Here is a 24,060-nt window from a genome sequence, read left to right as displayed (position 1 = left end):
CCTTCCCTTGCCTCTCACGTTCTCTACCAAGGGAGTTGGGACAGACGCAATTGTACGAGAAAATTGCTTCCCAACCCGTTATTGCTTGAGCTTCCCAAAGGAACGGGTATTCAGACTGTGTAGGTCATGTGGAATAAAGCTGAGGAACAGAGTTTTTCTTGTGTATTTCTCAATCCTAATTAGTGGCTATGGTAAAGTGGTCATTTCCAAAGAGTGCTTGGTCATTGCAGCTCTGCTGGGCTTGAGGGGTGAGCCAGATGGTACTGCTGTCACAGCCCTGGAGTAGCGTGCCATTTCCTGGTTTACTCTTACGTATAGTGATTCATGGTGAACTTGGGTATTTTATTTAATACAGATACACATTGCAGCCCTGTCTCCTTGAGTTGGCACATCCTTGTCTCCTCCAGTCATCCCTGTTCAATAGGATTTACAGGTGTCCTTCCAGCCCCTCCTTTGTGGGTCAATGACTCTGTCACTGCTGTCTGAATGTCACTGTACGATGTTTTGAATAGTTTTCTGATGAAGAATAACCAGTAATGTGCCAGTTACTTCGGGTTCCCTTCTTTTAACTCTAGGTTGGCATTCTTAGAAAAGATATGGGACTTGTCCAGATACTTTGCAATTCCTTCGCTGGGAATTTTCCCTCTCTGAAGAATCAATGTATGGCCAAATGGAGAAAATAGAGAAGTATCAGGCATTGGCTAGACTAGTCCATTATTGCCATGTCTCTGCTGTACCAGCTCTATCTAGTGGGTAGTACAGGCTGTGGGATGACTTAGATGTAGCCTTAGAATTTGACAAAGAACCAAAGTGTCTCCTAATCCACAAACCACTGTAGCTGACCGTATGCTTTTGAAGCAAGGAAGTGCTGATCTTTTTCTTTTCTGGAGGTTTTAGTAGTAATAAAACTCCGTTTGGAGCAAGGGCTCCAACGATGTAATATATCATCAAGCAGCTTTGTCAAGAAGCTGGGAGAGCTGGCAGACCAAGGTTGTGTGCTGGTAGAGCCCTAGCGAGACAGAAATCGGTGTGGAAGAGGTGGACCAAGAATTAAGATACCCAGCAGGATGTTGGGTGTTAGCATGCCATTGAAGGTTACGGCTCTGATGGCCTCCTTTGGGTCTCTAAATTAGTTCTCAAGTGTGTCTGGGTGGTGTATCCACGGGGGGAACAATATGCCTGGGTGAAAACAGTTTTTGCCTTTGTTAGAGATATGAAACTAACCTTTTCCTCTTCTTGCCTCTTTGCCAGTCTCTGTCTGCTGCTGTCTCTTCATACTGTTTCTCTTCCTGTCTGAGCTCACCGGATTCATAGCCACTGAAATGTAAGTAAAAATCATGTTTTCCTTTGTTTGAATGTATGTGCATACATGATTCTTTACAGCTTCACTCTGTTATCTTGGAAAAATATGCCTGTAATATCACTAGGTCCGTTAGTTGTCTAATGGTTTTTGTATTCCTTTTGCTTAAGTCTGAATTCTCAGTCATTCATTCAGCTTTTTAATTTACTAGAGTATGCTGGGGAACACCTTGGTTCTAAAATAATTCTGATGGAGAAAACTGTTGCAGACCTGCTTGATCCTTTATTAGCTGCATACATGTTGAGCAGAGTGGATATTTTTCATGTGACTGCGGATCAAAAGCTTCTGACCCTTTTCAGTTCTCCGGTGATCAGGTGTAAGGCAGTGTGAATGCTAAGATGATGAATTCCAGTCAGTTGCAGTTTCCTTCTTCCTCCTTAGGCTGTTGTTTTCTTGCCCTCATCTGAGATTTGCTTCCCCTCTCCTCCTGAATAGGCACTTTCCTCTGTTTGATTCAAAGTGATTCTCAAAAAGTAGCATGTTTTTCATCAGTGACACCGTATGTTTAAATGTGTGGTGCTTACTGGATGAATCCACGTGGTCTGTGCTCTTGAGACTGTGGGGTCCCATGGCAGACATGGTGGGATCTCTGAGAAGACGTTCTCTTTTCCCCTTGCTTCCCTGTGGATAAAATGGGTATCACGTTCTGCCAGTCTTCGTTGGATGTTTTTGGAGATGCTTTTTGGAAAAATGAATTGCATAAAATATGAATGGTTATTAGTTTAATGCTAATAATATCTTTTTTTTTTTAATGTCAGAGCTGTATCTCTGATACATGCAGATAGCTTTGCTCATGTATGAGATTTATCTTCTTTCTTTTCACCTGATGAGCCTTACTTGGAAACTTAGTTGACAGGTTTTGTGCCTGAAGACGAATTGTCCCAGGTAGCTTCTGTGAGGCCTTGCTTTGAGCAAAAATGGAAATAATTTCTGCTTTTAAAAATTGTTCATGGAACAAGTATTTTAGTTAATCACACTACTTTTTCTCCCTGTTCTCATGCTGCTCCTCCCTTGAAAGAAACTTTTCTTAGTAACCATTAACATGGGTACCTTTTGGTTTAGGTTCTAGGAAATATCCTCCATCATCCTACTGATGTGTCCATGAGCTCACTAGACTGTGATGCACAGTTCCTGGATAGTTAGGAAGGGTGGAACTTCTGTCAGACTTACATGACGGTCTAGAGAGTAACAGATGTCACTGCTGAGCGAAGAAGTTGGGCTTTGAAATACGTTGGGCTTATTGTGCTGTACTTAGATTGACCATGCTTTACGTGGCTTCTGATAACCATGTCGCTTTTTCATTGTTTTTGAGCAGCTCTGACTTGGGTCAGCAATATGATTTCAATAATAATTTTAACCTTGAGTAATGTTTAACCTTAAGCCAGTAGTGTAATCTAGCTCTAGCTGATATTTTTTTTATGCCCATTGCACATTTACTTCAGAGATGTTATCTTTGCCGTCTCTTTGAATTCAGTTCCATGCATTTATTTGTAAAATACTAGGGCCGCCTTATCAACCCACTTCTCTCAGGAGCTGAGTTTTCTTGGGTTTTCTTGTTTTAAAAAACAGAGAAAAGCTAGATAAATTGCTTCAGGTAAAATAGTACTTTTTTTTGCTGTCCTCTTAGATCTCACTCTCTCATCTGGTTTTCTTTTTTGTTTAGTTAATGCTCTACCAGAAGAATTAGTAATAGTTACCTGATTTTGATCCAGTTATTTGAGTGCACATGCCTTTATGTAGTGGTAGTTTCCTGACTAGAGATTTCTTTTTGAATAGCAAAATTGTATGATCCTCTGAGGCCTCTTCATGCTTTTTTCTTAACAGGATGATGCATTTTCCGCAAAGATATTAGAAGTGCTATAAGCTCCTGCATGCTCAGCTGACAAGTTTCTCATTAAAACGTCAGAGAGATGGTAAACTGCCTTCTCCCAGCAGGAACTGGGTTTGTAAGCGGTAAAGCAGTAAAATTTTAGAGAGGATGTCGTGGAAGAGACTGAGACTAATGCAGGAAACTGATTTGTCATGGACCATCCAACACAATAGCTTGCAGAATACGAAAACCTCCTTCTGATGAGTTATAGGTCATCAAAACCTCTGTGGCTGGGAACAGGTCACCCACAGCTTTGGTGAACAGGCTCCCCTGTAATAGTGGAAATATTTCAGAAAGTCACATAACAAAGTGCTTCCCAGTTCAGCAATTTTTAAAGTGGAAGTAAACTTTTCTTTTTTCCATTTCTTACTCATTGTTTTCTCTTCTGGGAACACCTTAAAGGTGTTTAAAGATGTTGTGAACCTCTTGTGCTTCCTTTTCAGTTGTGTATTAGTAGCGATGTGTTGCAAGGCAGTATATAGCCACATCATTTGGGATAAGGGTGCCGAAGTGTGGAGCTCTGCGTGGTCTGGAACAAACAGTGTGAGAACTCTGTGCCACCGGTTCACTGGGTGGTAGCAAATAACAGGGGAGACAGTACCTTACAGAGATACTTTGAGCCTTGTTTGCCCATGAATCAAATACTTCTGAAGATACGGAAGATTCCTTATGTGCAAACTGTTCAATTCCTATCAACTTTTATTGCAAGCTTAGAGTTTCTTTTGTATTAAGTCTCCTGCAACAGATATCTCTCCCAGCTTGAAGTTTCCTAGTGTCAGCCAGGATCTGAATGATTAATTAGCATGCACTTACATGGGGTGAGCTTTCCTGCTTTGCCAGTGCCAGCTGTACTGAGACTGCATCAGTCTTTCTCCTCTTGCGTCAGGTTTCCTTTAAAGCAGTCATGCGCTTGACAGAGCTGGCTTGCGTGGGGATAGCTGCACATTTTTGACGGCAAGGTGAAATCGAGAGCAGTTGGCCTGGTGCCTCACATCAGAGACGTACCAGGTTTGCTGATGTGGACTCATACTTACCTCATAGCCCCATTATGCCAAGTAATTGTGCATGGTGTGTGTGCACTGACAGCCTGCTGCAGGGCAAGTCAGCAGCAACCTCAACAGCAGTGGTACCCACAGGATTAACTGTCTGGCTCACCAGCGGGAGGGTTCTTTGGTATCTGTCTCTAAAGTTAGAGGTTGGTGTGGTTTGTGGAACTCATGTTGCAATGTGAGAAAATAAGGTCTGCTGCGCACCACGCTAACCCCGAATACTTGTTCGCTTCTACCCACTGTTGGACTTTCTTCTACGTTCGTATGGCTGTAGCAACTGAAATTCCTGGTATTACTAGAAATCTCAGTACGGTCAGTGTTGCCCAACTTCAAAGCAGTTTTTCCTTGACCAGCCCATTGTTTTAGCGTTTATAATCTCAACTGCTAAAGACTTGTCTGGGTGGCAGAAAGCCAAGAAATTCCGCCCTCATCTTGAGGATAACAGTCATAACACTAAAACCAAAGAGATTACCTATGTGGGGAAGGCAGCGTGCATCACAGTAGGTATGTCATAACTCGTGTGGGCATTTCTAATGAGCGTGAAGATTGCGTCTGTGCAGGGGAGCTTACTTCAGTTTAGGAAGCCAAACTAAGACGTGCGCACATTACAGCAGACATGCAGGAAGTTCATGTGCCATAGGTAACGCGCTGCAAATGCATCTCCTATTTTGCTGCTGACTGGCTTCCTGCGTAGAGCCTGAGTAGGGTAGAAAACTCCTAGTTTCTCATCTTGATTTATTGTGTGACCCTAACAGCCTGTCTGCTGAGCAGCCATGAAGGAAATCAAAGCCTGGTTCTTAAGTGGGGCTGCATTCTTTCCAGGAAAAGCAGAATGAAGGGCTGGTGGGGGAAGAGGTTTTTCCTTCTTTGCTCAGCCACAACCAATCATTGCAGTTGAAGGGAGGATGACTTTGACTCGAAATCAAGGAGCTTCTTGATTAGTTTTTGTTCATTTGGTTTTATGTTCTGTCCAAACTGAGACTGACTGAAGACTTAGTCCAAAACAAGAACCTAGATTGGCCTCCTTAATTCTGTAAAAGATGGATTAAAAAAAGGAGGTTCATGCTACACATTTGAACCTCTGCAAAATTTGTCAGTATCAAGCACGGTTGTCCCACTGAGCAAACGACTCAAATAGCTGAAGAAATTAAGCTGAAGTGCTAAATCTGTTTGGTATTTCCTGGGCAGGATCAGTAGTAGGTTGAGAGTTGAGAGTAGATTCAGGGCTAGAAATTGCCTGGCATACTTTTAGCAGCCTTCCTCATTCATCGTGCTGTTATGTTGCAAGTCAAGAGTGTAGAAATCACCTATCTTTTCTAATTAACTCAGATCAGTGCTAGAAGTTAATAGCTGGCAAGATGGTAATCTTGCAGTTTTATCACTATAATTAGGTCATGAATTATGTTCTGTAGAATCAATAAGAGTTTTCGAAGTATTCCATCATTAAGGAGGAAAGATGTAATTAACTGATCTAGTCTGCCTCACTTTGGCAGCCAGGGGAAGGGGCAGAAGGGTGTGAATGGGGTACTTGTGGTATGAATGTAGCTGCTCAACAATAACTCCTCTGCCAAAGCATGCGGCAGAAAGCAGCACACAGCTTCTGGCAGTGTTTTATTGGTTTGTTGTTTGGGTTTTTTTTAAATATAGTAACAGGCAAAGAACAGTCTGAAGTTACAACTTTGCCACTTGGAAGGCTGTGCCCCCCTGCAAGGCAATTAATTACTGAAGCAGTAATAAACACACTGTCTTTGTATTAAATTTTAAATCATGAGCAATGTCCAAATAAATGTTCATTTAAGGTGACCGGATCATTCACTGGAGACACCTGCTAGCTTTAGTCATTTTGAAAAATACCTTGCCCAGTCTATGAATATCACACAGCGCAGCTCCTCTGCCGGGGCCACATCACGTGCAGCACAACTTGACTGTTCGTGCAGGCTGCCAGGTACCCCCAGTGTGGAAGGAAGCAAAACACTAGGAGCTTCGGAGAGCAGCGTTGCTTGTTCACACTGGATTCATTTGTATGCCCAAGCCTGATCCTGCAGTGAAGCAGAATTGTTACCTGCCTTCAGAGGGTTTTCGTCCCTTAGCTCTCCAAGGTATGTGGAATGTGTCTTGTGGCTCTTGGCCCATGAAAATCTCTGCTAACAACCTGCTGGGTCAAGCTGCACCTGCTCTAAGCAGCAGAGCGTGATCCTGGTGCAGCAAGAGTTTCTGCTGGAAACTGTAAGCTCGGAGCATAAGCCGTCTGCACCCGGAGCACAGTGCTACCACTGATACCTTCTGATGCTAAACTGGAGATAAAACTCCAACTCCAGCAACTGATCCCGTTGAGGCAGATGAAATGCTGGAGCAAACTAGACCAGCACAGGGGATACAGCCTAGCAGTCAGAGTGGTGCGGAGTTGTAATCCTCTTCTTGCCGTGGACTAACCTTGAGACCTTTCTGTAGAAGGATGTAATACGTAGCTGCCTACCTCTCAGGGGTGCTAAGAAGCTTAATTAGTGTTTGCGTAGTAACTTGGAGACTACTTAATAAAAGGTGTTATATCTTTGTGAAGTGCTGTTATGCCGTTTATCCTAATGCACATGTGTGGGTTAGCAGGAAGTGGAAGGTCGTGTTGTGATGTCATTTGCAATTTCTGACTCAAATCTACATTGACGTCTTTCGAACCCTTCTCCTTCCTACCTCCTGGAGAACTGTAATTCCTTCCTGTGTAGGACAGTGCATTTTCTGTGCTTCACAGCTGAGCTAAGACCTAATCTGGGACAAAGACCTTCTCAGTGAAGAACTGGTTGAGATCAGGATGTAGAAGTAAGATTACAAATGGCAGAGCAATAGACATGTGCACAATTTATTACACAGTAGCGAATTTGCTGACCAGCAGGTTGTTGTTTCCTTGCACAGATTGAGAAGAAGATGGGTTGTTTGTCTTATGCTGGATCTTCTCTGGTCTGGCACAACTGAAAAGATGGTAGTACAGGAATCTTAGCTTTGGATGGTTGTTTCTGGAAGGTCGTTGATTAGAGCTGAAATGGCAAGTGAAGCCAAGAGAGTTTGCCTGAGAAAGTCTTTTGAGAAGCTTTGAGCTCCCTCAAGAAAGAATAGGCTTAGGGTCCTGGGGACCAGGGAGGATTTCTGACAGTTGGAGGACAAGGTAGAATGCAGCTTGCTGGAGTAAATGGCTGTATTTTCTATATGGCTGATGGCTGGGGAGGGAGGGTGCCTTGTTGTTTGCTGTGAAAGAGATGGGGAAAAAAGGCTAAAACTTGAAACAGAGGCTAGGATGAAGATGACAGAGGACAAGGAAGATGTGTTTAGAGAGCACCCAGGAAGCACGTGGAGCTCTGAAAGGTTGATGCAGTGTGTCTCCTCTTGTATTCCAAGGGCCACAAGCTCTTCAGCTGTTGAAGTGCTGAAGTGTCTAATGTTAGTGGCCAGGGCTGCTGGTTAGTGACCAGGAAGTAAGTTAATGAGGAAGTTTTGTTTCTGGGGAAACAAAGCTGCTGTGTCGTAAATCTAGTGCTAGAGCATGAGGAATGGGTCTGGCTTTCTTTGGATAAAATCTTAAAGAAATGCTGAGATCTCTTGCTGGTGTTTCTCCTTTTCATTCTGTCTCGGCGTGCCATTTGCATGATCTGCGATCTTAGCTAGAGTGCTTCCAGCATTTTCTGTGTAATGCTGCAAGTTTGTCAGCAAAGGGGATAAGCAATCGAGAAGCCCAGCAGCACCACTCAGGAATGTGAGGTATTTAGAAATGGTTCTTTCTAGAAGTGAAGCGGATTCTTTCTGTGTGGATCATGGCTCCTGCTGCGTGGAGCAGCTTTCCTCCCTTTCCTTGAATCAGTGGTGGGAGGCCCTGGGGGGGGAGAGGGCCACCTCCCCCCTGTCCTGTTGCCCTCATTGTACTTTCATAGCTCTGCACCTCACCCCTGCTTTATTGTGCTGCTTTTACTCACATAGACCTTAACGACAACCAGTGAAATACCAGCTCCCGTGTGGTTAGGGTCTTCGGAGAAGGTATGTGTCATCTTTGGAGCTGCGATCCGACGCTGTACGCTGCCTCTAAACAGCCAAAGCAGCAGCTGTGTTTACAGTGTCCTTCTGTCTGACCTCGGGTTTTATTTGCCTTGTGGCCGTCCTGGATTCATTGTTAAGCTCTGTTACTCCTGGGACACTTTATGTTCCAGGAGGGACAGCTATAAATTAGAACCAACTTCATTCTTCCACTGGAGACGTTATCCCTTCAGGGAGAGTTACTAGAGGTGGTAACTAGTGCTTTTCCCAACATCCCAGAATTGTCCAATTCAATAATAGGAAGGCTGTGTGGAATTTAGCTGCTTGGCCCTGGGGAGAAGGACAGCGAGGGAGGTGTAAGTGCCGGTTCCCTGCCAGCCCCGTCCAGACTTAGGTGGCCCTGCTTCACAGGGACTAGCCTTGACCCCGGCCGTTAGCTTTACCTGTGAGGTTTCCAGAATGTATTTTGGGAGTGATATTCCCAGTTTGTTGAAAATGATGATGTATCTCCTGCGGTTTGCCCCAGCGAGTGTAGCCTGTGGTGTGCTGTCATTGTGCCCTTGGTTCCCCATAGTGAGAGGGAACCTCAATAACAGAGCAGGTCAGCGTGAAGGGTGCTCTTTGGAGCCGCTGGTGAGAACCCTTGCTGGGTTTGTGGGCTTGGGCCCCCCGCAAGAGCTGGTGCGGCCGGAGCCAGATGGGAGCAGTGGGTTCAGCAGGCAGCATGCTCCATGAACGGCAGCGCTGCAGGGCCGAGGGAGGGGAAGGAAAGACGAACTATCACAAGCTGTCAGATGTCTAAGGAGTGATAGATGGGGTTATGAAATCAGGAACGTGGGTGGGAGAGGGGCAGGGGGCTAGTAGGTAAAGAGGAGGAGGAGGAGGAAATGGCTGTGAGCCTTGCCCAAGGGACAAGTTGGGAACCGTTGGTCCAGTGACTGGAGTGCAGGACAGGAAACCAGTTTCCTTTATCTGCAGCTAATGGGCTGTGTGACGTGACAAACTGGCCTACTTCTCTTTGCCTCAGTGATCCAGTCTGCAGCCGGGTGACCTCACTGCTTGCCTTCCTACATAAGAGCTTCCGTAGGCTCCCTCTGCGTGCTTCATCCCGTAACTCCTGCCGGCACCCACTGCTCGCTCGCTTGTGTGCCTGTGCTGGCAGACCGCACCTGACCGCGTGTTTTCTGACAGGTTTGGAACTGGAAATCAGCAAATACAAATATTGACGTTCCTAGAGCTTTCCTCCAAGGAGCTGGGATGTTCAGCTGAGCTGCTGAACCTGACCCGCTTCTCTGTCAGCCCTGGCCTGAATGCTCCTTTTTGCCAGTAACGCCAAGTTGCTGGCGGCACTGGCTGGGCGTGGCCCACATCTCAGACGGCAGAGAGCTGGGAAGAAGCCAGGTGCTGTTACGAAACAGGTCTGCTGCCAACTGGGATCTTGATGGGAGGATTTGGGGAGCACAGAAAGGCGCATGGCTTTGGGGGATTAATGCCTGTCCTGGCTGGAGCTGCTCCTCACAACCATACTTGGCCATATGACTTAATCCCAATTGCTACCCAATCTGCCAGTAATAAACACGTAGAAGATTTAATACATTCCACCGGGGAGAAGAGGGCTCAGCCAAGAAGCTTCTAACTAGGTCACTGATGAGCAATCTTTCCCCTCCCTCTGTGTCATTTTTATTAATCACTTGAAAAATACGTTGAGTAATGATTGCAAGCAACTTGTCAAGCCAATTAAAAACAGAGAAAGGTAGGGCTGTGAAGCTGAAAACAAATGCTGTGCTGGTTTTAAATGAGTGTCTGTAAACCCCACTGACCTGTGAGTAATTACCTCTAAAAAAATTGGCAGCTGTGTGTTTCTCAGTGTGAAGGCTTGTTTCTTCTCGATCCACGGGGCAAACAGTTCATTATGGTGCAGAGATGTATCACCAGAGCAAAATCACTTTGAATCTGTCTTGTAGCTGCCCTTAGTCTGGTTTGTCTATTAGCATATAGACTCTTCTGCAAGGGCTTGTCAAAGGGTTTCATGCACTTTGAGCATTAAATAAAAAGAATACATAGCACTCTAGTAGCAAAGGTAGTTTATTTTATGTAGCTTGCCTGAACATAAGTTCCCATAGCTTTATAATCTGTCCGACTGGACGATAAATTGTCAAATCTTCGTATTTTATGAGGCCGAAAACAGTGTTGGGCTTTGAGGGAGAAAGAGCTGTCAGGGAATCTCGCAGTCTTCTCAGTTCGGCATGGTGACTTTCCCTGGAGTGGATTCTCTAGGACCATTCAGCTCTTTCAGCTGTGCTTGTGTTGGATTTTTTTGGTTTATTTTTTACATGTCAGATGGATTGTATGTGCCGACAATAAATATTTATACTCTTGTATTTCTTTCGCTCTATATGTGTATTTTGTCTTCTGTGAAATATGTGCCAGCACTGTGGGTGCTATGAAACAACATTACTCTCTGGGAGACTGTTGCATAGTGTGTTGGGTCCTGCTGTCCAGGATGTTTCTTCCCATCTGTTCCTGGCTCAAATCCTCTTCTCCTCAATTTTAGTCATTGCTTTCAGTTAGCATTCATAGATTGAAATGAGATAATAAGAAGAGAGATACAACTATGCCATGCTGCCTTCTTTTGCTGCTGCTCCGTCAGCTGGGTGGCAATAACAAAAGGCAGTTAGGTACACAAATAAGCTTTCCTGTGGGATAGTTGAGAGTGGGCTTTCTCTAAAATTATTTATGAAACAAATCGAAAAGCCCATGCTTCCCTCTTTCCTAAAAGGAGTAGCAGACTCTAGGTATGCAGAGGGCTAGCACACTAGCCTGCTGCCTCATCAACATCAAGTTCTTGTTTTGTATCAGCTCTGGAAACTCAGGTGAGGGGAGAGGGCAGGAAGCATAAATCGGACCAGAAGTTTTGTTTGCTGCTGCTGCAAGGGACATGTTTAAAGCCTCCAGCACTTGCCATGCAAGAAGTAAAATTAAATTGTGATTTGCCCCTGTGCAGTTGTGGAGAGCTTTTTCTGCTCTCACTCTCTGTCTCTCTCTGTTGCAGCTGTCACACAGTCAAACCCCCTGCTTCAAAGTCTCCTTTTTTTCCCTTCCCATGCTATTTGGTTTTTTCCCTGTGGAAGGTAGCTAGGTGCCTGAACCCACCTGTGTCTTCTCTCCTCCAGAGTTAATGAGCTCTACGTGGATGACCCAGACAAAGACAGTGGAGGTAAAATAGAAGTGAATCTGAACATCAGTTTGCCAAACCTGCATTGTGAATGTGAGTACCCCTTTTCACTTAACAGTTTTAATTTGTATTTTAAGTAATACTTGAAACAGTCCCAAACTGGTACAGTGGCCCTTCTTCTGTAACAAGGTTGATGGAGACAAAGTAGCTGCGGCCTTTGCCAATGCCACATTGCTTTCTTTTTCAGGCCAGGACACCTGTTTTCTTGGACCCTGTGCTCGCTCTGCAGCTCTTCTTAGTGGCTGGCTAACTTTGTCACTGGCTTCTTTCTAAATCTTATTTCCTTTTTTCATAGCAACCTTTCTGTGTCTGGGAGCAAGAAACCTTCCAAGTTTCATTTGTGACTCTGAATGCATCAGCAACTTGTTGGCTTTTTGCAAATCACCTGCCTTATCTGCCTGAACTTTTTCTATTTATATAGTTGAGATTGCAGTCAGCTGGAAAAATAAGGGAGGTATATTTGTGTCAAATATACAGTCTGAGAAGTTTGGCTACGAGAGATGGTATAACAGTATTTGACAAATGATGTTACTAGCACAGTTTAGTCAAATGTCAGGAAAAAAGATGTGGATTTTTTTCCCAGTAAAAGCAGTGCATGCTTTTCCTATGCAGCCTTCCTGTTATTTCTTTTGATTGGATTTTTTTTTTGTCTCCTCCCCTCCCACCCATGCAGTAGTTGGACTAGACATCCAAGATGAAATGGGAAGGCATGAAGTGGGTCATATTGACAACTCGATGAAGATACCTCTCAATAATGGGGATGGCTGCAGGTTTGAGGGCCATTTCAGCATCAACAAGGTGAGTAGGAATGACAGTGGGTGAGGAAATGCTAGCAAGACCCATTTGTAAAACGCTTATGAAAATCTGTGTGTCAGTCTCTCTCCCGTAGAGTGTATGTTTGTGTCCCTCATCAGTGGTAAGTTCAGTCCTTCAGAACAGTGCAGAGAGAGGAGGCGGCGTAGTTAGACCCGCACAGAATGTGTTAGATCAGGCTTTCTCTTCATCCTCCGAAACAGGTAATTGAGACAGCATCGCTTAACAGCAGAGAGCAGCTCTGCGTTGCGGCCACTGCTGTCTCTCTCGGTTTGTGGCCACTGCTGTCTCTCTCGGTGCAGCAGTCTAATGTTTAGGGGGATGTATGAATTACCTACAAATGCCGAGTGCCTTCTATGTTTACTCGTCATGACTTTTGCACCTCCAAAATGTGACTCACTGTGTAGAGGTCTTTGGCAATGTCTCTTTCCAAGTGCTCTTTTGTTTCGAGAGCTGCAGAATGACAGGAATGTTCCCAACTAGAGGGTGCCAGCATAACAGAAGCGGCTCCATGCTGAGATGTTTGGAATCCACGCGTGCGGCCTCTGCGCATGCTTTGTCGGGATGCTCTGCTTCTGTCTCAAAGAATGAAAATCCAGGCCTGGAGGAGGCTCCTCTCTGGGATGGGTGTGTTCAGAATTGAATAATCTTGCTATGTAATGCTGGAGATGACTAGCTGGGGTGGGGGAGGCAGTGGTGGGGCCCACTGATGTCCTCAGAAGGGCACACCCTTTATTCATGCCTCCTCATGTACCACAGGCTACAAAATCCTACTTCCTTCTTTTCCTCCCAGGTCATGTTAAATCGCATCTAAAAATAACAGGCAGAACCTCTTACTGATTCTGTGGCGTGGAGAGGATTAGGGACTTACAGAGAGGACGTTTCTTCCCTTGCATCTAAGCCACCAAGATTACTGGCAGCTGATAGCCCACAAAACTGGGAAAGGGCTTCCTGAAAGGCAGTTCTTGTTCTGTTAGCTCCCAAAGCGCAGGGCTGAAATACTTGGGGGGTTTGTCTGCCAGATGCGGTGTGTTCTGCTCCCCAAAGCAACTCAAAAGGGGGCTGCTGCAGGTGGCAGCGAGGCGCTCCCCTCACTGCTTAATCTGTGAAGGGCCACTAATTGCGTTGCCTCATACAGTGGTTGGGATTGCTGTCAGAAGAAGGGGACCCGGTCCGGGGCTTCTGGCTCTGAAAACCTGAACCTCTCACGGATGATGGACATCTGCAGTCCCTTGGCAGGAATTGTACAGGCTTCTGTATGAGCCAGTGCTTGGAGTGGGACGTAGCCAGGCTTTGAAACTTGACCAAGGGTTACACTTGGGTGTTGTTCTCAAACCTGAAGAGGGAGGACGAGATATCAGTGAGATGATCGTGTGTACTACTTACTGCAGACGCTGCCACCCTGTTTACCGAGCTTGTGTATGACACAGCTTGTGTCCACACCTGAAAGTGTTCCCAGGGGTGCACTGCTGTTCCTCAAGTCATTTAAATTAGCTTTCCTGAAAGCACATGGAACCGGCATGTGGCCTCCCGTGGCCCTGCTGGTGAGGTGTCTCTGCAGAGAGCACAACAGGCACCAGTTGTATAACTGTCCTCCCACTCTTGTCTTAGGCCATGTCAGATTGCTTCTCAGTGTTGTTTAATTTTCCAACCTTTTCCCAATACGAGAAAATTCTTGCATCCTCCATAAGAGTGATCGAGCTGAATCTGCGGAAAGACTTCATGGAGTAAAGCTAGTGACCTGAAAAGTGTATGCGTGCCAGAGTGATCCCACCAGAATGACAACAGTGCTTATTTTCTGTCTTGGAACTGAGTCCTTAGGTGAAATCTGTATTTTTCAGAACTTTGTATTACCCTACATTTAAAAAATAAAGAATGGAAAAATGCTGTACGTGGAAGGGTTGTTGCCAGGGCTAGCAGCTGAAGACCTAGCTTAGTTTGTATGGGAAGCTTCACTGTTTTCGGTGGGTTTTTTCTTTTTTTATATAAAACTCATACTTACACACAATCTTCTCAAATGTAAGCTTACTCGTGAGCAGTACTACAACAAGAATGTATCCACAGCTTTCTTGGGTTGTTCTGCAGCAGTGGGCCCATTTACAAATGTGAGATGTGGGAGTAAAACATTAAGCAACTGTTTGTTGCCTGTCAGAGACACGAATCTTATGGTAATAGGGATGAAAGACATAGCCTTAAGTGTTAGGAATCCCTAAAGTTGGGAGTGATCCACTCATCGCCTCCTAGTCAGCAGCAGCGGCAATGTGAGGGTGCCAGACTCTTGGGCTGCGGGATGTAAGCGATCCTCCGTGTGCAGTATAGGGCTGTTGGTCAAGTGCAGGAAAGTATTTCAGAGCCTTTCTCCGATGTGCCAGAGGTTGTCCACTGCTAAGTGGATACAGCCTGCCAGGCTGCATGGATCCTGGTATTTCCACTTCGTATCACAGAGCTGAGCAATGCCTTGAGGGATAAAATGTGAAATCCTGTCTTCCTTGTCTTGACTAATTTTAGGTCCCTGGTAACTTTCACGTGTCAACACACAGTGCCACTGCGCAGCCTCAGAATCCCGACATGACTCACGTCATCCACAAGCTTTCATTTGGGGACAAGTTACAGGTGAGTTCTCTTCCCTGAAAATTCCCTGGCTTTAGGGGAATGAATGCAATGAGAGTGACTTTAATACTAGACACTTCGGTTTTACGGAAGGACCACGCATGGTGTGGGGAGGGCATAAGAAACAACTGCCTGGGTAAGCAAGTCCATCCCTTGCGTTCATGCAGTGTACGCTCAGTCCTGAAGAGTTTGCAAACTGTTTACATGTCACCACTTCAGGAAGGAGCAGCATTCGGTCATTTTAGTTTTTATCTGAAAGCGCTTTTGGAAGACTGTGGCTATCTTCCTGCAGGGAGTAGAAATACAGATTCATGGCTTTGCAAAATCCTATGCAGTACTGTTTTCAGTATCAATGCAGGAAACAAATTTTTACTGCCTTTGCAGAGGAGCACTGAGTATGCTAAGGAAAGATGTGTGCTCACTACTGTGTTCACCGTGGCACCAGTCAAGTTATTTTTAATTCACTTCACTGTACTTGTATAGCAAACACCTATTAGTCAAATTTGTTCTAAGAAACACAAGTTAGACTTAGAACTGGCAGTTCCCTGCTGGGAAGAAGCTGAGTGTGTGCACTTGCCCAGTGGTTAGAGTTTCACCAGGTGTTGCAAGTTATGTAATAATTCATGATTTCTCAATAAGGACAGATTACAGCACTTCTCTAGCCTACTTCCAAGGAGCTAGCATCATAGGTGGGAGTTATATATGTGCACACCCAGTTTGCGTCTCACCCTAAACATTGCTTACCCGTAGTCTCTCTGTAATCTTCTTTCCTCAGCACAGACGTCTCATTAGTCTGCTTCTTGTACACCCACTTCCAAAACCCTTTTTCATGCTAACAAGTCTAAGCGTTGCTTTGTAGTCTTCTGATTCTGCTCCCGGCTTCTTTTAGGAAATATCTTGTGTGGGAACGCTGGAATATTAGCATATAAATAAGCTTGGCTTAATGTCTGTAAAGCACACAGAGATTATGAAAAATATTAGGTAAGTGCTAATAGGGAGTTCTGCAGTTTGCGTGGGAAATCAGCGCTCTAAGGTAGCGTTCCCATTGTTTTATCGTGGAGTCTTTGAGTAATGGAGCTGAAGTGCAAATCAGCATGAATGAGATGAGAAGCCTGGACTGTTGGGGGCAAAGAAGCAAGTATCTTCAGTTCTGGTGGTGAGAAACCTGTCTAGTAAACATGTAGTTGGCTCCCGATTTGGACAAGTTATGATTAGTATTTTCAAAGTTCAAAATAACTCATCATCATCTTCCATACACAAGAACGGAGCATGTAGGTGCTGCTGATCCTGTAGGCAAACATGAGTTCAACAGCACAAATTAAAGAAGGATATGTTCGCCAAACATGTGCTACCGAGACTCAGCAAGCAGTGCAGAGAGCCAGCGAGTATGGAGAGCTTTAAGTCTATGTAGGTACACCTTTGAATATTTTGGGTTGTCTCCACCTGCTTTGATGTAATATATGCTGATATTTCTTGAAGAGGCTGGGGAGCTTCTCATTCGCTTGTGTCATGTGCTGGGAGTTAGTTCTTTGTAGGTTGTTACCAGCTCTGCCGGAATGATCCACTAAGGTACATGCTGTGTTCTCCAGAAAGAATAAAGTGTTGGCACAGTTAAACCGCTGGCTAGCGTCCTGTGCCCTTACTGCAAGTACTGGATTTGGCCTTGGTAGTGCAGGACGGTCCTGCTCTCTGGCTAAACAGGCTTGTTGAAGTTCTCTGTTGCAAAACAATTTTGGTACTGCAGCCAAAAGCTTACTCCTTGTTGAAGTCTCTCCAGGTACTTAATAAGGTACGAACAAGTACGTTCCCCCAAGGAACATACCTGTGCACTTTGTATGGCAGAGATTAATTAGCGATCTACAGACAGCGAGTATTGTAATGGGAGTCCAGAACGTTCCACAAGGAAAATCATGGTAAAACATCAGACTGGGAGTTACAAATGCCATCCACGTTGTAAGACAAGAGAGGCAGGTGTACTAAAGGACCTGATGGCACAGAAACAGGCAGTTGTGGAGATGTCTGGTGGCTTTGTGTGGAAGCTCTGTAACTCACAGCTTTGCAAACTCACCATGAAGAGGGATGCAGAGCAGACAACTTTTAAATATGAACAGATGTGTGGATGCTGGGGAGCCAAGGACAGGAATTTAAGTCCAAATATGTCGGTACCTTGCAGGACAGATACAGTTGTTTGCTGAGTAACCTCTGAATATTTACTGCTGGAGTGTTCGAAGTGGACCTTAAAGTCTCTAGCCCAGATATTCTGTAAGAGATTTACTTCTCGGCTGTATCAAGAATGGAACATAATAATGTAGCCCAGTCCAGGGGCATCTCTTTCATTGTGCGCTTTTTACAATGAGTAAAGAATGTGTACAGTCTGCACGTGCAGTTCAGAAATGGTTGCTGTTGTTTAAAACATTTCAAATGCTAGCCGACTGAAAGGCGCTGTGGAAGGTTCAGCTGTTGCTTTTGCTCTGTGCTTGTTACCAGCATCTTGCCAGTTGAACTTGCTGATGATTTTGTCTCTCTATAATTTTATTTCTCAGGAGATAAGTGGGCTCAGTTGCTGCTTCCTCCAAACCATCATCCACTCCATAGCACTGGGAATAGGGAAAGAGCCATTAGGATGAGACAAATACATCCACGTGGTACCGGTTGTTGCGAGGGTCTGGGAAGGAGGTTGCATTGCTCTGTTGGTGAGGTGAAACTCTGTCACACCCATGACCCAATAGTTCTTCCGAACTCTTCTTCCCTGTTGTCTGGCTTAAGACCGGGAATTTCTGGGTCGTGGAGTTATTTTTCCTTTCTGTATAGCTTGCCGTACATGATGTGGATGATGCAACCTCTAACCTACAGCTGTTGCTGTGGGGGTTTCCCTGTCTGAAGAGTTCACAGATTGATTATTCTATTGGTGGACATCAGGCTCCGGATCATAGTATGTGGAAGGCATGGGATGGAAATCCTGTTATGGATACTTGCATGCCTGGGACCAGCTGCAGGAAAAGCTGAATGGATGGCAGTGTTGGCATGTGTCCTTCCCATCTCCAAGGGCATAGTGTGCATGGTGTGCGAGCTGGGCTAATGAGTTAAGGCTGTACAAGCCAAACTGCTACAGCATGAGCTTTACAGGAGAACTCTTGAGTTGTAACCTGAATATGACTCCTATTTATTTCCCTTTCAGCCTGATAAATTAATTTCACAGTTAACTATGTAAAGCTCTTAGGAAATATCTCACAATGAAATTTCACAACTGGCCTCTTCCAGCTGCAATTCCTTTAGCTTTGGAGTGGTTTTGGAGTTTCATCTTGTAAGACATTGTGAAATCAACTTTTTTTACTTGGAACCAACCTCTACAGTGATGGTCACTGAAAGATATTTCAACTCATCTTTTTACTGGGTTGAGGCTTTGTTTTTGGAAGGGTTGAATCAGGCTGATCTCCTTGTTGGAGGATAGGCTAGGGAAGCAAAGGTCAAGAATGCAGAGTCAGAGCATTGTTTCTTCATATGCCTTTTTGCTTTCCAGGTCCATAACGTTCATGGAGCATTCAATGCCTTGGAGGGAGCAGACAAACTCAGCTCAAATCGTATGTATTCTTGTGATTACAGGTCTTGGCAACTCTTTGTAGGAGGGAAAACAGGGCCATTCATGCAACACCGGAGTATCCAGAGGTCTTTAATTTGTCTCTTTACCCAAAATGATCCAAACACTGCTGACTGACATTCCCATTTTCCTGGGTACCATAGAGAAGGTCCTTTTCAGCCCTTCTGCAGCCTGGACATTGTCTCCAGGTCTCTTATGACCTCCTCAGAATACTGAGCTTTTTATCCCCACCCTATTCCTATAGCTTCCCTTTGCTGCTGTCACCACCACCAGAACTTTTACTTCTTGTTGTGTTGCAGTTTAGTTCTTACCTTAAGTTCTACCCTGTGGCTGGAAGGATAGACGTTTTCATTGCCCTCCTTTATGACCAGCAACGTAAAAAGAAATTTCCAGTGCGTGCTACAATTCAGCATAGTTTTTCTCCATCAGGTGTTTGGGTCCTGCAGGATATCAGTCTTGTCTACTTCTTGGAACAGAATTTCTACAGCTGTTCCTGAAGCTAGACAATTGGGGTTTGGTTTGGTTTGGGTTTTTTGTTTTTTCCCAGGAGCCAGATGTTATTGTGTTACACTTGGCTAAAGGATCCTGCAGAGAAATAGTTTAGAATTCTGTTTTAGAACTGTTTCAGCAGATGCAAAAAAATGGTACAAGCCATTTAAATAATGAAAAAAAGAATTTGTTAAGCCGTTGTAGGAGAAGGAAGAAGAGAAAAAAAGATGGATGCACGAGAAATAGGAGTACACAGGTTGTGATGCCTCAGCTTTTTCTGTCAAAAGAAGCTCAGTGAGCTGCAGCTCTGACTTGAGCTAGTTTTTGATTAAACCAGGACAGCTTTTTGTGGTGCTGATAAGACTGAATCATTCACACTTGCAAGCAGTTAGGAAGGTTCAAGTGACCCAGACTTCTCTGTGGGTTGTGGTACTATAAAAGTCTTAGAATGGTGGGCAGGTTCTGGTGTCATCCAGCTGCCTTACAAAGTTTTGTACAAAGGACATAAATGTAGGATGTGAAATTGTCACTTTGTCACCAAACCTGAGATAAGGAGGAAGGAGATACCTTTTCTGTGGCTGACTTATTTTAGTTGATTTTGCGCATTTACTTTGAAATGTTGCATAGGCTGTGATTCCTTTCTCTGAATGCTAACATAGACTTTCCTTGCCTGACCACAGCTCTCGCATCTCACGATTACATATTGAAGATAGTCCCGACGGTGTATGAAGACATGAGCGGCAAGCAGCGATACTCGTACCAATACACTGTAGCAAATAAGGTAAAGCAGCGAGTAGTTTCAGAGAAGCTCCTCATTGCAGCCCAGTGGATGCATGGAGGATCTTCATCGTTCCTCCTCCTCCTTGCTCCTCTGCTCTGCAGCCACGTCCGTTTGTTTGTAGGTGAGCAGTAGCCTCTGCTGGGAGAAGGAGGAACTGAAGCTCTTCAGAGCGGGGCTCCTGGTGCTCCAGGTGCTGGTGTTTACCAGGGTTGGGATTGTGAGGGTTTGTCAGAGCAGGTGGTTGTACTGTTTTAACTCTGGAGAAAGGTATTCTTACTCCTGACTTTCTCATATGTCAATTTAACTGATCTGCATTTCTCTAAGTCGTATGGAAGGATTTTACATGCTGCGGGGACTCTTTGTGATTTGTGTCAGGCTCCGTCTGCATGGAAACTACAGTCCAGCTGAACATACAAAACTGCACTTACACGTGGTTTTACTAATAAAACAGTCTCAATTATGATGGATGTATCAGAAAAATAAGTTAGCAGAGTTTTTAGCTTTTTACAAATGTTGATTTTTGGATATTTAGCCACTGAACCTGCAGCAGCAAATATGTACTGGTTGACTGTTTCAAAGTGCCTACTTTGTAGTGGATTATGATAGTTATTGTAAATTAATTTAAGAATTGTAAAGTTATAATAACTGTGAAGATACTTGTATGTTAATAATACAATGTATTGAACTTTTAAAAAAAAAACAAAAAAAACCCAACCAAACAAAAAACCCAGACCCTATTTACTTTTTAAGGTAAAAAGTCTCTTTCAATTTAAAATGATTTGCCATTCAGGTGCTAAACGAAAGTCCAGAATCTGTTTATAATATCTAATTACTGCTAGTTTGCCATAACTGAGAATCAGGCATGCACTGTCATGGCCTAGTTCTCAGATTAACATTCCTGTCTAGTGACTTTTGGGCTTGCTTGTACAGTGCGTCCCAGTGATTTGGATGTCTCCCTCTGTTCAGATTACAATGTATTTGTTCTGCTTAATGTCACAACTGTTGTTCTGATAAGACCTTTGCGACGCAAGTTCTGAAAGTAATTTGGAAAACAGACAGCAGGAGCTTTTGACACTTCTGTGAGCATGGTTGTAAATTGGGGCGTTCAGCCAAGACTGACTCATCAGGGCAGGATCGCTGGTGGGGAAAAGGGGAGAAAAAGGAAAAAATGAGGTCAGTTCTATCAAAACTGAAGTGCAGAGAAACAGTGCTGCCTCTGCAATTTCTTCTCTTTAAAAAAAATAATCTCTTTATCTGTGCTTTAGTCCTTGACTCCTATACTCATTGGTGGGAAACAGAAATCAGAAGCCATTGGAATAGTCTGACGTAGATTGACTAGTATGAAAAGACGAATAGTGTCTTAAGTACAGACTGCCTGTCTGCTCTCCCCTTTGACCTCCTAGGCCCTCTGTTTCCACACTTCCCCAGATACCACTGTCCCAAGATGTGCTGCAGAACTTCTGCAGTAAGAGCCCTGAAAATACTATGACTAGAGACTTCAGCTGCATTCTGCTTCTCTTGTCATCCATGGGGAAAAATCTAAATACAGGGAAATTTGGGATTTATATGACATTAATGAAGGAGATAGATGCTGTATCACTTGCTCCCTGTGAGCTCACAAAGGGTAAAATTATCTTTTTTGTATCGTGCTCGTGGGTCACCTATTGCTTGTCCTTCCTTCATCTTTCTGAAATGTTGGAGGTTGTCTTTGCCTCTGCGTGAAGGAGAATTAAAACAGAAGAGGTCATCTGAGTTGGTAGGCATGTCACAGGGGTAAGGAAGGGAAGAGCAGCTGGGTAAAGAGGCAGCGTGTGCCATGCCGGTGCTGATGGCTCACATGGGATTGCTGAGTCCCCAGCTTGCTATTCTTTGATTTTTCTTCAGTCTGCCAAGATAAATGTCCTGAACCTTGAAAATGGATACCTATTTCCACTGAGAGTACAGGCAAAATATTAGCTCAAAAAGATGTGACTTTTGATACGAAGTTGAGGTTAGTATCTGTTCTACACTGACACTGCGGTATGTCTTGTCGGGGTGTTGTCCTATGGCTGGTTGATTGCACTGTAACCTGTTATTAAAGAAATGGATTAAAGGAGATTATCACTGGCAGTCTGTGAAGCTGTCTCTCCCAAGCCAGCTTGGAATATTTTTTGAACCTTTGCCAATGTTTGTCTGTATACAGTTTCATTTTGACTTTCAGCATGATTTTTAAACGTGGCTGGATTCATACTGCGTGGGCAAAGCGCTCACACTATTGACCCCAATACGAAGGGGGCCTTACAGACAGGAGCTGCTGCTTGCTATTCTGAGTGCAGGGGTGAGAAGGGATTTTCAGGTTCTTGCAAACTAAATTCTGTTTGTTTGATGAATATCCCAGTATCTGATTTACATACTGACAGTACAAAAACCTTCACCTGCAACCACTTAAGACACTGCTTGTATTTAAATAGAGCAGATCTAAGCTAGAGAAATCAATGACAGCCTTTCTGTTTACTTCTGTAACTTTGAATGAAGATGAGAATAAGCACCATCACGCTCTGTGCCCAGCTATATCATTATCAGACCGTAAAGAACTTATTTTCCTACTTGATAAGGATGAGGGTGGGCAGTCATACAGGAATTGCTTGCTTCTTTCAGTCCAGTCATTAGTACAGAACAGTGGAGTAAGGGCCAGATCCACAGACGGAGTTTTACTCCAGACACTCTATCTGGAATGAGATTGCTCACGTTTTCTGCCATTTTTCCCCCACTTTCTTTTCTAGGAGTACGTAGCCTACAGTCACACTGGCCGCATTATCCCAGCTATCTGGTTTCGTTACGATTTGAGCCCCATCACAGTGAAATACACAGAGAGACGACAGCCTTTGTACAGGTTTATCACATCGGTGAGTTACTCTAAACCTCTAATTCTCCTTTCTCATGCCTGCCTTTCATTTCTCTTCTGAGCCTTTCTTCTCCAGAAGAATTGAGTTTCGGCTTCAGAGCATTGTGACATGAATGAAATAAAGCAGTACATCACCACGGTTGTAGTGAAGTGTGAGTGAGGTAACTGGTGAGCCCTGTGCGCTGACAACTTGATTTAATAGCTAGGCACACGAAGAAAGAAAATTATCCTGTTCTAGAAGTGCTGAACTCTGTGTAGGCAGGATGGGCAGTATTGCAGCGTGTCAGAAACTTGGAAGTGAGGCAAATGTGGTATGCAGTAAAGCGTGCTGCAGTAAACCATCTCTCTAATGATGAGATCTAACTTGCAGAGAGTACAAGGCAGTTGTTTTACTCAGTGCTGCTGCTTGGCTTAATATGGGTATGCCACTTCCAGACATTTACTCTTGGGTAGAAGTGGAGAAGAGCTGCATTATCAAATTCCAGAGGTGTTTTCCTGAAGAGTTATGTTTTGATCTACCCAGGTAAGATCCTGCAGTACTGATCTTACCATCTATAACAAAGTTGTACTGTCCAAACTGCTCGTTAGGCAAAGAGCTATTTAAAGATCTTCCAGAACTTTAAAAAACATGTCCTCAGGGAGCTGGCTTAAAATTTAAGCTGCAATCCTAACTGTGCCAGTTAAGGCATGGTGGAATGTGAAGCCGTTGATAAATTGGCTGGAATGAAGACCTCAGATTTTGATTTCTAAACTGCTTGAATGTTTTAATTGGAAGTAACATAAACGGTGTGGCTGTGCTGCACTTAAAAGATTTTGATTTTGCAGTTTCTGATAAACATCAAGTTCCCTTAACTTTAGTAATGCACGTGATCACTAGGATACACAAATACTGAGAGCAAGGGACTAGAAGCAAAATCGAAATGCTGTGGTTTGGTTTAAGACCTTTTCTTCTTAGCGTGTCTGTTTGGTTTCAAAACATAGTCCTAAAAAAGGTCAAACATATCAGCATTTTATGACTTGGCATCTCATACTGCCTCTACTTCTTACCCTATCAATATGCTATCATAGGTGTTGTATGCATCCTGTTGGGGGTGAGGGTGTGGAGGTGTTTTTAACAGGAAACTGTGTTTGGAAATGATTGATAGCTGGCGTTAATTTTTTGTCATGTCCGTTGCTAGCATTGATTTACTGCTGATACGCTATTGTATGCATATAAATAGCATCTTTGTTGAATTTGATACTGTGCTTCAGAGTTCACAGGAGAGGCTTTCCTCACTGGTTGTCACAATGACCTTTTGAATTTGAGATGGCACCAGCCAGAATTTTGTCCCATCCTGTCTGTAAAGGTAGACAG

At 44.2% G+C, this 24,060-nt stretch overlaps 1 protein-coding gene across 1 annotated transcript in view; it reads left to right on the top strand.

Moving 5' to 3' along the window:
• ERGIC1 (endoplasmic reticulum-golgi intermediate compartment 1) overlaps window positions 1-24,060 on the top strand; it is a 58,042-nt gene that overhangs the window by 27,482 nt on the left and 6,500 nt on the right. Inside the window, exons 3-9 of the mRNA XM_040602822.1 lie at window positions 1,252-1,324; window positions 11,470-11,564; window positions 12,205-12,329; window positions 14,853-14,957; window positions 18,475-18,535; window positions 19,722-19,822; window positions 22,585-22,707. Of these exons, the coding sequence (XP_040458756.1) occupies window positions 1,252-1,324; window positions 11,470-11,564; window positions 12,205-12,329; window positions 14,853-14,957; window positions 18,475-18,535; window positions 19,722-19,822; window positions 22,585-22,707 (683 nt within the window). The remainder of the gene's footprint in view (window positions 1-1,251; window positions 1,325-11,469; window positions 11,565-12,204; window positions 12,330-14,852; window positions 14,958-18,474; window positions 18,536-19,721; window positions 19,823-22,584; window positions 22,708-24,060) is intronic.

This window comes from Falco naumanni, chromosome 8 (assembly GCF_017639655.2).
Source record: "Falco naumanni isolate bFalNau1 chromosome 8, bFalNau1.pat, whole genome shotgun sequence".
NCBI classification, from domain to species: Eukaryota; Metazoa; Chordata; class Aves; order Falconiformes; family Falconidae; genus Falco; species Falco naumanni.
This window is presented reverse-complemented; position numbering and strand designations above follow the sequence as displayed.